The sequence below is a fragment of the Lissotriton helveticus genome, chromosome 9 (genome assembly GCF_964261635.1).
Source record: "Lissotriton helveticus chromosome 9, aLisHel1.1, whole genome shotgun sequence".
NCBI lineage: Eukaryota > Metazoa > Chordata > Amphibia > Caudata > Salamandridae > Lissotriton > Lissotriton helveticus.
Window position 1 is genome coordinate 1,280,263,421 of NC_136070.1, and position 15,728 is coordinate 1,280,279,148.

At 48.4% G+C, this 15,728-nt stretch overlaps 1 protein-coding gene across 1 annotated transcript in view; it reads left to right on the forward strand.

Annotated features, from left to right (window-relative positions):
- LOC144780825 (mitogen-activated protein kinase 14A-like) overlaps positions 1-15,728 on the forward strand; it is a 142,218-nt gene that overhangs the window by 41,744 nt on the left and 84,746 nt on the right. Inside the window, exon 3 of the mRNA XM_078659328.1 lies at positions 10,058-10,116. Within this exon, the coding sequence (XP_078515454.1) occupies positions 10,058-10,116 (59 nt within the window). The remainder of the gene's footprint in view (positions 1-10,057; positions 10,117-15,728) is intronic.

Sequence of the window (15,728 nt, forward strand, 5' to 3'; positions counted from 1 at the left end):
GGCGTGCTTTAATCCCGTGCACTGAAGATGACGTCCTTTAATCCGGTTCACTGAAGATGATGTGCTTTAATCCCTTGCACTGAATATGGTGTGCTTTAATCCCGTGCACTGAAGATGACATGCTATAATCCGGTTCACTGAAGATGACGTGCTTTGATCCGGCGCACTGAAGATGGCGTGCTTTAATCCCGTGCACTGAAGATGACATGCTTTAATCGGTTCACTGAAGATGACGTGCTTTAATCCCGTGCACTGAAGATGGCGTGCTTTAATCCCTTGCGCTGAAGATGACATGCTTTAATCCCGTGCACTGAAGATGACATGCTTTAATCGGTTCACTGAAGATGACGTGCTTTAATCCCGTGCACTGAAGATGGTGTGCTTTAATCCCGTGCACTGAAGATGACATGCTTTACTCCGGTTCACTGAAGATGACGTGCTTTGATCCGGCGTACTGAAGATGGCGTGCTTTAATCCCTTACACTGAAGATGGCGTGCTTTAATCCCTTGCACTGAAGATGGTGTGCTTTGATCCGGTTCACTGATAATGGCACGCAGTAATCCCTTGCAATGAAGACGGCGTGCTTTAGTCTGGTGCACTGAAGATGGCACGCTTTAATCTGGCGCACTGAAGATGACGTGCTTTAATCCGGTGCACTGAAGATTCTGTGCTTTAATCCGGTTCACTGAAGATGACGTGCTTTGACCCGGCGCACTGAAGATGGCGTGCTTTAATCCCTTGCGCTGAAGATGACGTGCTTTAATCCCGTGCACTGAAGATGGCATGCTTTAATCCCTTGCACTGAAGATGACGTGCTTTAATCCCTTGCACTGAAGATGGCATTCTTTAATCCGGTGCATTGAAGATGACGCGCTTTAATCCAGTGCACTGAAGATGGTATGCTTTAATCCGGTGCTTTAATCCAGTGCATTGAAGACGATGTGCTTTAATCCGGTGCATTGAAGACGGTGTGCTTTAATCCAGTGCTTAAAAAACGGTTTGCTTTAATCTGGTACATTAAAATCGGTGTGCTTTAATCCAGTGTACTAAAGATGGCATGCTTTAATCCGGTGCACTGAAGATCGGTGTGCTTTAATCTAGTGCATTGAATACGGTGTTCTTAATCTGGTACACTGAAGACGTGTGCTTTAATCTGGTGCACTGAAGACAGTTTGCTTTAATCCGGTACATTGAATAGGGTGTGCTTTAATCCAGTGCATTGAATACAGTGTTCTTTAATCCGGTGCACTGAAGATGGTGTGCTTTAATCAAGTGCACTGAAGAGGGTGTCCTTTAATCAAGTGCACTGAAATGGTGTCCTTTAATCCAGTTCATTTAAAATGGCGTGCTTTAATCCCGTGCTTTGAAGACGGTGTGCTTTAATCTGGTGCATTGAAGACGTAGTGCTTTAATCCAGTGTATTGAAGACAGTGTGCTTTAATCCAGTACATTGAAGACGGCGTGCTTTAATCCAATTCACTGAAGATGGGGTGCTTTAATCCGGTGTACTGGAGACAGCGTGTTTTAATCCGGTGCATTGAAGACGGCGCGCTTTAATCCTGTGCACTAAAGATGGCGTGCTTTAATCCTGTGCATTGAAGATGGCGTGCTTTAATCCCGTGCACTGAAGATGGCGTGCTTTAATCCCGTGCACTGCAGAAACGTGCTTTAATCCGGTTCACTGAAGATGACGTGCTTTGATCCGGCGCACTGAAGATGGCGTGCTTTAATCCCTTGCGCTGAAGATGACGTGCTTTAATCCCGTGCACTGAAGATGGCATGCTTTAATCCCTTGCACTGAAGATGATGTGCTTTAATCCGGTTCACTGAAGATGACGTGCTTTAATCCTGTGCACTGAAGATGGTGTGCTTTAATCCCGTGCACTGAAGATGACATGCTTTACTCCGGTTCACTGAAGATGACGTGCTTTGATCCGGCGTACTGAAGATGGCGTGCTTTAATCCCTTACACTGAAGATGGCGTGCTTTAATCCCTTACACTGAAGATGGCGTGCTTTAATCCCTTGCAATGAAGACGGCGTGCTTTAGTCTGGTGCACTGAAGATGGCACGCTTTAATCCGGCGCATTGAAGATGACGTGCTTTAATCCGGTGCAGTGAAGATGCTGTGCTTTAATCCGGTTCACTGAAGATGCCGTGCTTTAATCCCTTGCACTGAAGATGACGTGCTTTAATCCCTTGCACTGAAGATGGCATTCTTTAATCCGGTGCACTGAAAATGGCATGCTTTAACCCCTTGCACTGACAATGGCATGCTTTAATCCGGTGCACTGAAGATGCCGTGCTTTAATCTGTTTCACTGAAGATGACGTGCTTTAATGCTGTGCACTGAAAATTGTGTGCATTAATCCGCTGCACTGAAGATGGCGTGCTTTAATCCGTTGCACTGAAGATGGCGTACTTTAATCCTGTGCACTGAAAATGGTGTGCATTAATCCGGTGCACTGAAGATGGCGTTCTTTAATTCGATGCCCTGAAGATGGCACGCTTTAATCCTGTGCACGGAAGATGGCACGCTTTAATCCGGAGCATTGAAGATGGCACGCTTTAATCCCGTGCACTGAAGATGGCGTGCTTTAATCCCTTGCACTGAAGATGACGTGCTTTAATCCTTTGCACTGACGATGGTGTGCTTTAATCCCTTGCACTGAAGATGACGTGCTTTAATCCTTTGCACTGACGATGGTGTGCTTTAATCCCTTGCACTGAAAATGGCGTGATTTAACCCCTTGCACTGACGATGGCATGCTTTAATCCGCTGCACTGAAGATGCCGTGCTTTAATCTGTTGCACTGAAGATGACGTGCTTTAATGCTGTGCACTGAAAATGGTGTGCATTAATCTGGTGCACTGAAGATGGCGTGCTTTAATCCGTTGCACTGAAGATGGTGTACTTTAATCCTGAGCACTGAAAATGGTGTGCATTAATCCGGTGCACTGAAGATGGCGTGTTTTAATTTGGTGCACTGAAGATGGCACGCTTTAATCCCGTGCACGGAAGATGGCACACTTTAATCCCGTGCACGGAAGATTGGTGCTTTAATCCGGTGCACTGAAGATGGCGTGCTTTGATCCGGCGCACTGAAGATGGCGGGATTTAATCCAGTGTACAGCCTCTATGCCCACCAGGCTCACCTACTGAGATTTTACTGGCCATGTTCCCTACGTACCCATTTACAGAAGCTTTGTAGTGGGGCAACAATGGAGCAAACTCAGTTTGCACTACTTTGCTACTTGTGGAAGAAGGAATGGAAAAACGCATTTTGTACAATCCGGTATTAGGGAAAAAAGTTTGAGCCAAGGCAGAAGTAGAAGAAATGGAATCTGGAACCATTGTTAAACCTGTCTAACATATTTGGGGGCATATTAACAAGGGCTTTATCTCCACTTTTTTGGCTTTAAAAGCCAAAGGTGCGGAGATAATAAATATCACCCTATCAACAACAGGGTGCTAACATGCAAAATCGCATGTTATCACCCTTTTTCACTACGCTTCCCTTTGCATCTCTAATGAGATGCAAAGTGGGCGTTCCAGAGAAAAATATTAGGAGAAATGTCGCTAAGCAACATTTCTCCTATTATCAAGCTTCACGCTAACCCTGTTAGAGACAAAAAAAGCAGTGCTAACCACGGTTAACGCTGCTTTTTTACGTCTTCTAATTTTCAGACTTAACCATGTAATCCAATGGGAGGTGGATTACATGGCTAAATCCACCATGGGCTATCAACAAGGATATCCCTATCCTTGTAGTTTTATTGCTGCATTACCAGCGAAAACCTCCTAAAACGACGCTATCGTGGATTTTTTATCGCCTAGGTGGTTAGCGTTGTTAATAACGTGATAACCAGGCGATATTATCCAGCGATAGCGGGCATTAAAAAAATTAACGCTTAGCGCCCTTAGCGTTAATTTTCCCTGTTCCTTGTTAATATGCCTCTAAGTGATTATAAATGATGTAGCATATGCAATTGAGCATTTTAAAAATAAATCCCTGCCTTTGAATAACCTTGTCGAAGAAAATCAAGCAATCCTAGGGTAATTAGATTGCCACATAAGAAAAGCAAAATGGAACAAAAACTGATTTTGTCCGAAGCTGAATGCCATAGTTTACATTTGAAAGTGGAGAAAATTCGCTAAGGAGAATGTACTCAGTTGGCCCTTGCTGTTACCTCGGCGCTAATCCTTGTAATGAGCCGAACCCCTTCGCCTGACCCCCTATTACACAAACCACAAGAATGGTGCAAATAGGTGGCCGCAATTTCCTCATGGTCAGAATTAGTATACGGTTCACTCACTGGGACATTCATCATGGGCAGTCTAGTGTGCACTGACCGGCCTAGCATGAGGGTGGCCGGATATTTGCCCGTGGTGGAGTGGGGTGTGTTTCGGTAGGCACGTAGTACTTCATTGAGCGCTGTCTGGATGCTCTTTCAAGTGAGCTCCGCCTGCTGAATGGCTTTCTTGACCGTGGCCATGAAGCGTTCGACCATTCCATTCGCCTGTGGCCAGAGTGGTGTGATTTTCCAGTGTTTAAAGTTTAGGTGTTGAGCAAATTCGGCAAAGTCATGGCTGTTGAATGGGGGCCCATTATCAGATTTTACCACTAGAGGAATGCCCCACGCAGCGAATACTTCATCTAGAATTGGTATGGCGCTGGAGGCTTTGGTGGATGTGCACAGTTGTGCAATGGGGAATCTGGAATATTCGTCCATGATCACCAGGACATATTGTCCCGACTTGAACGGTCCAAAGAAATCAATGGCAATGTGTTGCCAGACGCCATCCGGCAGTGGAGACATTTGCAGCGGTGCAGGTGGATCTGGACGGCTCACCAGCTGACACTGTGGGCAGTCCTTCAACGTTGTTTCCACCATTAGATCCAGTATCGGAAACCAGACCCGTCTCGGAGCGCTCTTTTCGTGGCTACTATGCCCCTGTGTCCTTCATGTGCTAAATTGAAGACCCCTTGTCTTAGCTGTCTTGGAATCACAATTCGAGTGTCTCTTAGGATGCGACCATTTGTCGCTATTGACAGTTCATCATGGACGTGTTTGAAAGCGGACATCTCTTGGTCACCTTGTCCCTTAGTTTCTGAATGTCTCCAGCTATTGGTCTGTATGCGGCGTTTTACTTCCAGCAGGGTGACATCTGACTGAGTTGCCTCACAGATTGCTTCCAGTGGAACCGCAAGGGGTCTGGACTGATCTACCACGAAAGGGATATATTCGTCCGCAATCGACCGTTTGGATTTGCTGGTCCGGGTGGGGTGTCTGGACATGTAGTCAGCAGGGTTTGCAGCTTTCCCTGGCTTGTGTACAATGGTGTACGTGTATTCTTGTAACCTGAGGCTCCATCTCTCTATTCGCGGTGGCATTTTGGCTCGAGGGTTTCCGAAAATTGTGATCAGAGCTTGATGGTCAGTGACCAAGGTGAAATGCTTTTCGAAGATAAAAATGTGGAAATTTTCACAGGCCCAGACGACAGCCAAACTTTCCTTTTCTGGCTGGGAGTATGCCCTCTCCATGTTTGTGAGACTCCTACTGGCATACGCTACGATGTGACGTTGATCTTCATCTCTGTCATACTGTGCTAAAATGGCCCCTAGCCCCACAGGGCTGGCATCCACGGTTATTTCTGTCTTCTTTTTTGGGTTGAAGTAGGCCATGTTTTCAGCAGACTCCACAGCTTCCTTGATATCTCTGAAAGCATGTTCACTATGAGTGGACCACTGAAATGGCTGCCCCTGTTTGGTGAGAGTTCTCAGGGGTGACTTATTGTGGCGTAGTCTTGTATGTACCTGGAGCAGTAGCTGGCCATGCCCAGGAACGAGCGCACATCTCCAACGTCACCTGGGCTCGGTGTATCATTTAGCGCCGCTACCTTTTCGGGGTCCGGTTTCCTGCCATTTCCAGAGAAAACGTGGCCGAAGAATTTCAGCGTTGGCTTATGAAATTCACACTTGTCCTGATTGAGCGTGAGGTTGGCTTCCGTCAGGGCATGGCAGACCCGATCTAGCGCGGTGTCATGTTCTTCAGCGGTGGCTCCATATACAGGATGTCATCACTATAGTTCAGTACATGGGGAACATGATGGATTGTTCTCCTGATAGCTTCCTGAAAAATTTCCGCAGCTGAGGACACCTCAAAACTGAGTCTTTTGTACCTGAACAGCCCTAGATGTGTTGAGAATGTCGTGATGTATCGGGACCGCTCATGCAACTCCAGTTGGTGGTACCCTTTGTTAAGGTCTAATTTTGAAAATATTTTGGCTCCATTGAGTGACGTGATCATGTCACTGATGTGGGGGCCTGGGTGCCTCTCCCTCTCTATCACGGTGTTAGGCGCTGTCATGTCCACACATAGACGGACTCGGTCCGTATCTCCTTTCTTTGGAGCCCCTACAACCGGGGAGACCCAGGGTGTTGGTCCATCAGTTCTCTCTATGATGTCAGCCTCGAGTAAGTCTTGTAGCTCCTTCTCCATGGCCTCCTGTAGATGAAATGGGATTTTCCTGTGATGTTGTGCCACTGGTGTGATTTACTCGTTGATGTGGAGTCTAATTTGGCAGTTTCTCATCTTCCCGAGACCTTGGAAAAGCTTAGGGAACTTCTGAGTAATGTCTGGTTTGTCATCCACTTTGTATAGTATGTCCACCAGCCTTAGTCGTTCTGCGGTGGGCAGGCTCAGTAAGCAGTCCGCCTCAGGCCCATCAATGACGTGGATGTAGGCTTGGATGGTGCGATCTTGATATGATAGATCAGTCGCGAACTTCCCAAGACAGGGGAGTGTTTTTTTTGGGTTTTTTTACATCCCCATATATACTCGCACATGGGCGTTGATCAATTTAGGAGGTGTCCGCATTCTTTGATATTCCGCTACAGGTAAATAATTTAGCGATGCCCCACTGTCCTGCACAAACTTGGCGTGGTGGGAACCAATTCTGATGTCTAGCCGTGGATATTCCTTTAGACGATCAGGATCTGCTACAAAACATATGTATTTGTCGCGGTCCTGTGAGATGGGTGATAGGTATCTTGACCCTCTTGATGACAACCGTCGAGATTGATGTGTTCGGCAGGAGTGACAGCTGAATTGCGACGACCCAGTGGATGAGTCTTGTCTATCCTGTACTGCTCTGACATTGTGACGGCTGCTTGAGGGACAATATTGTCTGGTAGGTTCTCGTTGATCATCCTTGTGGGAAGTCCCACACATGCTTTCAAAATGGTTGTCTCTACCATACTTCAGGCATTGTTGACCTAGTGCTGGTCATGTGTCTGCATGTGGGAAATCGTAGCCGCATCTGTAGCACTTTAGTTGTCTTTCTGATCTTTTCTTGGTGCGACTCATGCTTCTGCGCCGACGACTTGAACGGTGGTACTGCTTTTTAGATCTGGAGGAGCGGGCTTGTGGTGGGGACCGTTCATGCACTTGTCGAGACTGATTTCTGAATGCCTGCTCACGTTTCTCGCTTCTCCCGGCCTACATCTTTTTCGCATGCTCGTCGGCTTGATCATCGACTCTTGTCATTTCCTCAATCTCATCTAGCGGGTAGCTTTTCTTGGGCAGTTTGCGTCTCAAGGGGTCTGACAGACAGCCTTCTATAATTCTCAATCGGAAGGTATCCTCTGTGGAAATATTATCACAATCACAATATCTTGCTAAGCGTCTCAGACGTGTGATGAACACGCTCATTTGCTCACCTTTCTCTTGTGATGCCAGGTTAAATGTATATCGCTCATAGTCGATATTCTTTTTGTGCAAGAACTTGCGGTTGAGTGCTTCACAGACATTCACATATGACGCAACGGACACAGCAGGCAACTCTTTTATGATCTGTCCAACTTCTTTGCCTACAAGATTCCTGAGAGCGATCAATTGCTGTCAGGCATCAGTTACATGGGACCCTTTCATGAAGTCCGTGAAATCCTCCAGCCATTCTTGCCACCGCAGGCCCATACCCCCACCAGATTCAAGAGTGAGGGGCTCTGGAGGGCGCAGGAACGATACTCCCAAAACACCCATGGGACCGGGGTCAGGCATCATGCTATCCCGTTAATCCGACACGTACTGACAAAAGTCCTTTCTGTCAGTTCTTTGATTGGATTTGCCACTGCTTGTTTTTTTTTTTACTTCTTGCACTCACCAGTGCTTGTTTACTTGTTTCCTTGCACTCGCCAGTGCTTGTTTACTTTCCCTTACACACGCCAATGCTTGTTACTTATTTTTATTTCACTCGCCAATGCTTGTTTACTTGCTTCTTGCACTCAACAATGTTTGTTTACTTGTTTCCTTACACTCGCCAGTGCTTGTTAACTTTTTTATTGCACACGCCAATGCTTGTTACTTATTTCTCTTACACTCTCCAGTGCTTGTTGACTTGCTTCTTGCACTCACCAATGCTTGTTGACTGGTTTCTTACATTCGCCAATGCTTGTTTCTTTTGGCCACTGTGTATTTACCAGTGCTTGATGGCTTTCTGGCTCTCAGCCTGACTCCAAGATGGCCGCCGCGAGAATCTCGTGTACAACGAGATTTGGCCTTCTACAACCGGAGACACGATGCTTTCACGGCAGCTCCCTCTCACCGATCGTCAGTGCCAGCCAACACTCACCCTCTCAGACGGGCGTCGTCGCGGGAGCACAAGGTGAGGCAGCCTTCATTAGTTATTACACCGCTGGGGTGTGCTCCCGGCAGGCAAATTTCGCGTTCTAACCCCCAGGACGTGCCACACACACACGCGGTGCAGGGGGGTGAGCTCCGGGCAAGTGGACACATCTGACACACCTCCGGACAGCTGGGGTGGGCTCCCAGCGCGCGAGGACGCTCGCGCCGTGACTCCACTACCACGCGGTCACCGGCCCACAATGCTGGATGTGCAATCCAGGGACGTGCGCCGACAGAGTTAGCCGTCCTCCTCACGCCACAGGTTCCGATCCCATCCTCGTCGCCAGATGTAGTGTCCTTGCACGCACAGAGACACGGACACAGGGTATTATGTGGGAGTTTGTTTATTGCACGTCCTTCTTCATCTTGGTTCATCCGCTAACTGCCGTCCCCAGTCCCTGGCTCCTCCCTATTCGCCTGCCCTCGTTCTCCCTCAGGCAGGTCCTAGTGCCCCGTGCGTGTGCACCCATCATTACACCGCGGAATTTCCCCCTGACCTTGTTCTTACATGCCACATAATTTGCCTTTCCTTTCCACATAATTTGGCCAACACTGCCACTTGGTTCTCCCTTGCCGTATACCTCCGGTAGGTATGCATATAATTATTTCCTGTTTATGTCAATGTCTAAATCCTCGAACCAGCTTGGGCCTGTCCCTCTCCCACACTCCTTGAACCGGCTTGTCTCTCTCTCTCACGCCTTGAACCAGCTTCTCTTTCTCTCAAACTACTTGAACCAGCTTGTCTCTCTCACACTTGTTGAATCGACTTGCCTCTCTCTCACACACTGCCTGTTTCTCACGTTGAGCTATCTAACTCCTTGAACCAGCTTGTCTGTCTCTTTCTCTCTCTGTCTCTCCAGCTTGTCTCTCTCACACACTCCATGAACCAGCTCGTCTCTCTCTCCAGATTGTCTCTTTCTCCCACACTGCTTGTTTCTCACGCTGTGCTGCCTAATTCCTTGAATTAGCTTGTTTCTCTCTCTCTTGCTTGTCTCTCCCTCTCACACCCCTTATACCTGCTTGTGCTTCTCTGTCTCTCCCTCTCTCTCCTGCTTGTCTCTCTCCCACACTCCTTCACCCCACTTGTCTCTCTCTCCAGCCCTCCTTGAACCAGCTTTTCTCTCTCTCTCTCTCCTTGAACTAGCTTGTCTCTCTCTCCCTCTCTCCAGCTTGCTTGTCTCTCTCTCTCCAGATTGTTTCTCTCTCTCTCCAGTTTGTTTCTTTCTCTCTCTCTCCAGCTTGTTTCTCTCTCTCTCTCCAGTTTGTTTCTTTCTCTCTCTCTCCAGCGTGTTTCTTTCTCTCTCTCTCTTGCTTGACTCTCTCTCACACCATGCCTGTGTCTCACGCTGTGCTGTCGCTTTCTCCCCAGGTCATCAGTCTCCTCAATGTCTTCACCCCAGACGACTCCCTGGAAACATTCCAGAACTTGTAAGTAAAGAAGTTGACACCGTGTGATTGCGGCAATGACGCTGCCTGCAAGAGAGGTGAAGGAGAGAGGGAAGAAGCAAGCGAGATAGCTCAGTGGGTTAACCACCTCTTGCTGACGAATCTGCAGCCCGTTGCTCCACATCTCTCCAGCCTTGTCCTCTCTGTTCTGGAAAACAAGGTATCAAAAAAAAATATCATAAAAAAACAGATACTAATTTTTAGGTCTCGTAGAACCAACGCGCATGCATTGTTCTTCGAGAGTATTGTAGGCAAAACAACTCTTGAAACCAGTGAGGATTGTCCCCAATGCATGTGAGGTACTCAACCGCGACGCTTCCCCAGTGCCCGCTTGGCCTCACTTCTCAATCACACCCCATATGGTGTTCCCTCCCACTCGCTCGCACATCAAAGGCTGCTGCTCCCCCGCCAATGCACTCCCGCCCCCCCACAGAAATTCCAGGAGCTGTTTGTTGATAACTTTTGCAAGCAAGCTGCTCGACACTCTCTCTTTCTTACACACGCCCTCTGAGGCGCTCATTCACACACGTGCACATACTTTCACGCACACTCCCGCTCAGACAATCATTAAGACACTCTAATACGCACTTTTTCTTTGTTTCATCCTCTCTCTGTTTCACCCTCTCTCTCACTTTATCCCATGGTAATCCTTTCTTTGTTCCTCTTTCTTGATATGTCACATCATTGCTCATTTCTCTCTCTTTCACACAAACATACACACACACTCGTTCACACCTGCACTCTCGCACTCTTCCCCTTGCTCTGCCTTCCACTTTCTCTCTCGCGATCTCTTTCCTAGACCGATTCTGCCTCTCTCGTAGTCTTAATCTACACTGTCTCTTCACACTGTTCGCCTCTGACTCTGCGATTAGCTGGCTCGCGGTGTAAAATGTGCTCGCCTGCCCAGCCGTGTTTCTCCAGCACATGCCAGGGAGAGTTTGGCAGTATGCAGATGACATTTCATCTCCGAATCCCTATTGCACCCATCTTGCACTTTCAGATACTCGGTAATCATTGCAAATGAGAAGCTCGGCTCCTCTTTTCCTCTCCAGTACAGATGCTCCCCACAGCCCTACCAACCCAACTCTGTTTGCATTCCAGTGTCACTTATATCCTTAACACACAACTCGGGCACCAACTTAGACACAAGCTCTTCCCTACGCAATTCATTAATTCTTTTTGTTTTCACCACGATAATAATAAATACACAATGTAATGGTTTATTTTGCAGCCACTTGTTAGATGTTTAAAATACCCAAAACGCATGATTTCTTTAATCACTCCAGGGTTTAAATGTGAGAACGCACCGTTTAGTTATATTGATATTTCACCCTTCACACTTTATCCTCCCTCTTGGCCGCCTTGTTAATTTGAAGCATATTATTTTCTTTAACAACAACTGCATTATCGAATGAAACAGGGATAACACTGCGGGGGATGTACCCAGCAGTACACTACCAGCCGCCAGTGCACGCGTTCACCGTATTTAAGCATTACAGTGGATTCCTGTCACACACACAACCACACATACAACTACACACACAACCACACCATCAGTGCACGATTTCACCAGGCACACACACACACACACACACACCACCAGCCATCAGTGCATACGTTCACCAGGTACAAACACAATTCCAGCCGTCAGTGCACGCTTTTACCAGGCACACACCACCAGCCATCAGTGCACACTTTCACCGGGCACACACAGCCACACCGTCAGTGCACGCTTCCTCCAGGCACACACCACCAGACATCGGTGCACGCTTTTAACAGGCACACACACACACACCACCAGCCGTCAGTGCACACTTTCACCAGGCACACACACACACCACCAGTCGTCAGTGCACGCTTTCACAGGGCACAAACACCACCAGCTGTCAGTGCACGCTTTCACCAGGCACACACACGCACACCGTCAGTGCACGCTTCCACCAGGCACACACCACCAGCCGTCAGTTCACACTTTCACCAGGCAAACACACACACCACCAGCCGTCAGTGCACGCTTTCACCGGGCACAAACACCACCAGCTGTCAGTGCATGCTTTCAGCAGGCACACACCACCAGCCGTCAGTGCACGCTTTCACCAGGCACAAACACCACCAGCCGTCAGTGCACGCTTTCACCGGACACAAACACCACCAGCCGTCAGTGCACGCTTCCACCAGGCACACACCTCTAGCCATCAATGCAAGCTTTCACCAGGCACACACACACCACCAGCCATCAGTACATGCTTTCACCAGGCACCCACACATCACCAGCAGTCGGTGCACGCTTTCACAAGGCACACACCACCAGTCGTAAGTGTACGTTTTGACCAGGCACACACACCAACAACCGTCAGTGCACGCTTCCACCAAGCACACACACCACCAGCCGGCAGTGCACACTTCCACCAGGCACACACACCACCAGCCATCAGTGCACAATTTCTACAGGCACCCACACCACCAGCCATCAGTGCACACATCAATTGTTAACGCATCCACAATTAACTATTGTAGCAATCGCAGTATGGCCCGCTTTACTTTTAAATATATTCATCTAAAACGCAGCATGACACCATTGCTACAAAAAAAAGACACCTTTCTTTGGCCTACAATTTATAGACTTTTGTTGCAATTGGTGTTGCAATGTTTAGCAATGCCAATAGCTCAAACTTAATTAATGCGAGACCTATTGCATTGCAAATGCTTGTTATACATTGTGAGAAGTTGGCCTGATAGGTGATGTTTCCAATTCTGGAACCACCTGATATCAGACCAAACAATCCCTTATAGTGTCTGGTTGTAAGTCAACCTTATTAGACAAGCTATCCTAGGGGTAGCATGGACTAAGCAGCCTAAAGGCTTAACTTAAGAGGTCGTGTTAAGCGAGCTGTTTTACCACATACAATCCTGTAATATCAAATGAAAGGACACCACACAAGTATATATTATAAAAATATATGTGTTTATTACTAAAAACAATCCCCAGTATTCTTTATGAATAAAGGGGCACAAGCGTTAAATCAAAAGCACTGTTTAAACATACAAAGTTGCACAATTATGGATGAGGGCGGGTGGCCACTCAAACCATATACTAAACAAGTGGTATAAGAGAGGCCACTCGAGCAGTGGTTAGGCCTAGGGAATCGCTGGGAGCAGTCGGGACAAGCAATGCTGAAGTCGGGAACGGCCCACGGGATTCGGGAGCAGTGCGGAAAGCGCACGCATGCACCAATGTTAACCAATGGTGCGTAAAAAGTGTAAAGTTAGAGTTTAAGGACACTTCCGCTGAACCTAGAGGAACAAAACTTAAGACACAGACCCTAGTGATGTGTACCAGTGTGGGAACACCGGCGGAGCAAAGTTACCTCACCCACAGGAAGCGGGTGCATAGGGTCGAAGTTGAGTCGGGTTTCGTCACGCAGGCTCTTGGTGCTTGAAGCTGAAAGGGCTGCAGGCGGGGTGAAAGAGAAGTGTCCGGTGGAGTCCAAGGGTGGACTCAAGTCGAAGAGTACCTGAAAGCAGAGGGGACAGAGTCTGGGTCACTCAGCAGTGACCAGGGTGGAACCAGGACGGAACCAGGCAATGTCGGGCGCAATCAGGTGGTCGTCGAGGCGCTTCTCTCCACTGTCACGTGGGCTCTGGGGCATCTGCGACGTCCAGGAGCAGGTCACGATCTGTCCTACGCAGGCTCTCGCCGTCGGCGCTGTCGGCTTCAAGATTGGAGCAAACAACACTTGGCAAAAGCAATCCACGCGGAACCGGGAGATTGCTTCTCAATCGAACCAGGAAGGTCAGAGTGGGGGCTCCTTTTCAGGGGAGCTGGAGTGGATCTGGAGCAACCAGATTCACAAGTCGTATTCGTAGTTTCGTCGGCACAGGGACCACTAGCCAGCTGGCAAGTGACCGGGCCAACGCGTTGAGCCAAATGGAGCAGAAGGACCCCACGCAGCACTCGTCGAGTGTGGAGGGCTGAACTTCGTTGCAAGAGTGGCTCAGGGTTGGGGCTTCTCAAACCCCGGTGTACAGCTTTGAGGGTCACTCGTGGGCTGCACGGTCAGCGTCTTGTGGTCAATTCAAGATGGCGTGCCCCACGCTTCCGGTCGCCTCCACGGGTCTCAGCTCTGCAGGGACTGTGGATCGGGCTGTAGGAAGGCAGGCAAGCTTGATCTCGTTGATCTCAGTCGCTCGAGTTCCGGCGGGAACTGCGACAAAGTAGACGTCGAGGGCTGGATGGTGCCTGTTTACACAGGGTGGTCACTCCTTGACCACAAGGGAGATTCTTCGGGCTTCCACGTTGAGTAGGAGGTCCAAGGGTCCAGAGTTTCATTTCTTATGTTTCGTTCAGGAAATCTAAAGTGCATTGGCACTGCTCCCACTCTTATTCGAATCTGGGGGGCGTGATTACCTGCTAGGTCCCCTCCTATGGGTGGGACCCAGGAAGGGGGTGGTTACACCCCTTTCCTTTGATCCAGGCCGCCCTGGCACGAGGGCTGGAGTGCCCCAGAACCGATTTGGCCGGATTATGCAAGGGGCAGCCTTGTGCGCCCCAAGCAGTGTCTGGTTTCTTTCAGACCTCCCTGCTACAATCCACTATCTCCTGTCTGGAGGGTGGTAAAACCCCCCTGCGACAGGAAACCCTTTGTCCAGGCCCCATTTGGCTGAGTTTCGGTCAGCTGCAGGGGTCCAGATCCGTGTCTGTGGCAGAGGCATCCATTTTGTGGATCTAAGGCCCTTTTAGAAATTAACCGCATTTAAGCAAAGTAACATGTCTTACCCCTCTAGAGGGGTGGAATGCTATCCCCGTCGCCAGAACTGGCGAGGGGATAGTATTCCAAATCGTATGACACCTTACACGACATGTTTTGATAAAGCCAAACCAAAGATGCTATATAACCGCGAGGATTATAAGGCACTTAAGAGTATATGGTATGGCGTTATCCTGAAACAGTTTAGGGAGTTGTTCCCGACAGCTGCAGACAGGCTCAGCTCATGCTAGAGCTCCATCTCACATTAAACCACGCACTCTGCCTCCAGGATTGATGAGGCCTTCCATTGGAGTGGCTCACAGGTTTATATGTGTCCAGATATAGGTTTAGACATAGGTATACTATATCTAAGTAAGGGGTGCTTACACCACCTTACCCCAGCTGAGTGATCAGCCAGTTGTGTCAATTTAAGAACCAGCCAGGGGTGGCAAAAGATATGCTGCAGCCCCTGGTAGGCCTTGGTGGCCCCTATGCCCTGGGCACCTATAGTGCATCATACAGGGGCTGACAAGGAGTCCATTTCCAATTGTGGTATGTACCTAGGGTACATGGAATCCATTTTACAGAGAGAGCAGATGGCCTGGGGCCCGGATTAGCAGGGAACCAGGTCAACTAAGTCAAAAAACCAGCTAAACACAGGCAAAAAATCTGGGGTAACCATAGTCAGGTAGCCACCTTCCTACATACATGCTCTGGGCGGTATATTTTATTTTATAAAAGTGTATCCACATGAGCAATGGAATGTATTGTGTTGTAATTGTATTTATATAACACTTACTACTCCTGATGAGGCTTCGAAGCGCTCTTTCGGTGAGTAGCACGAAA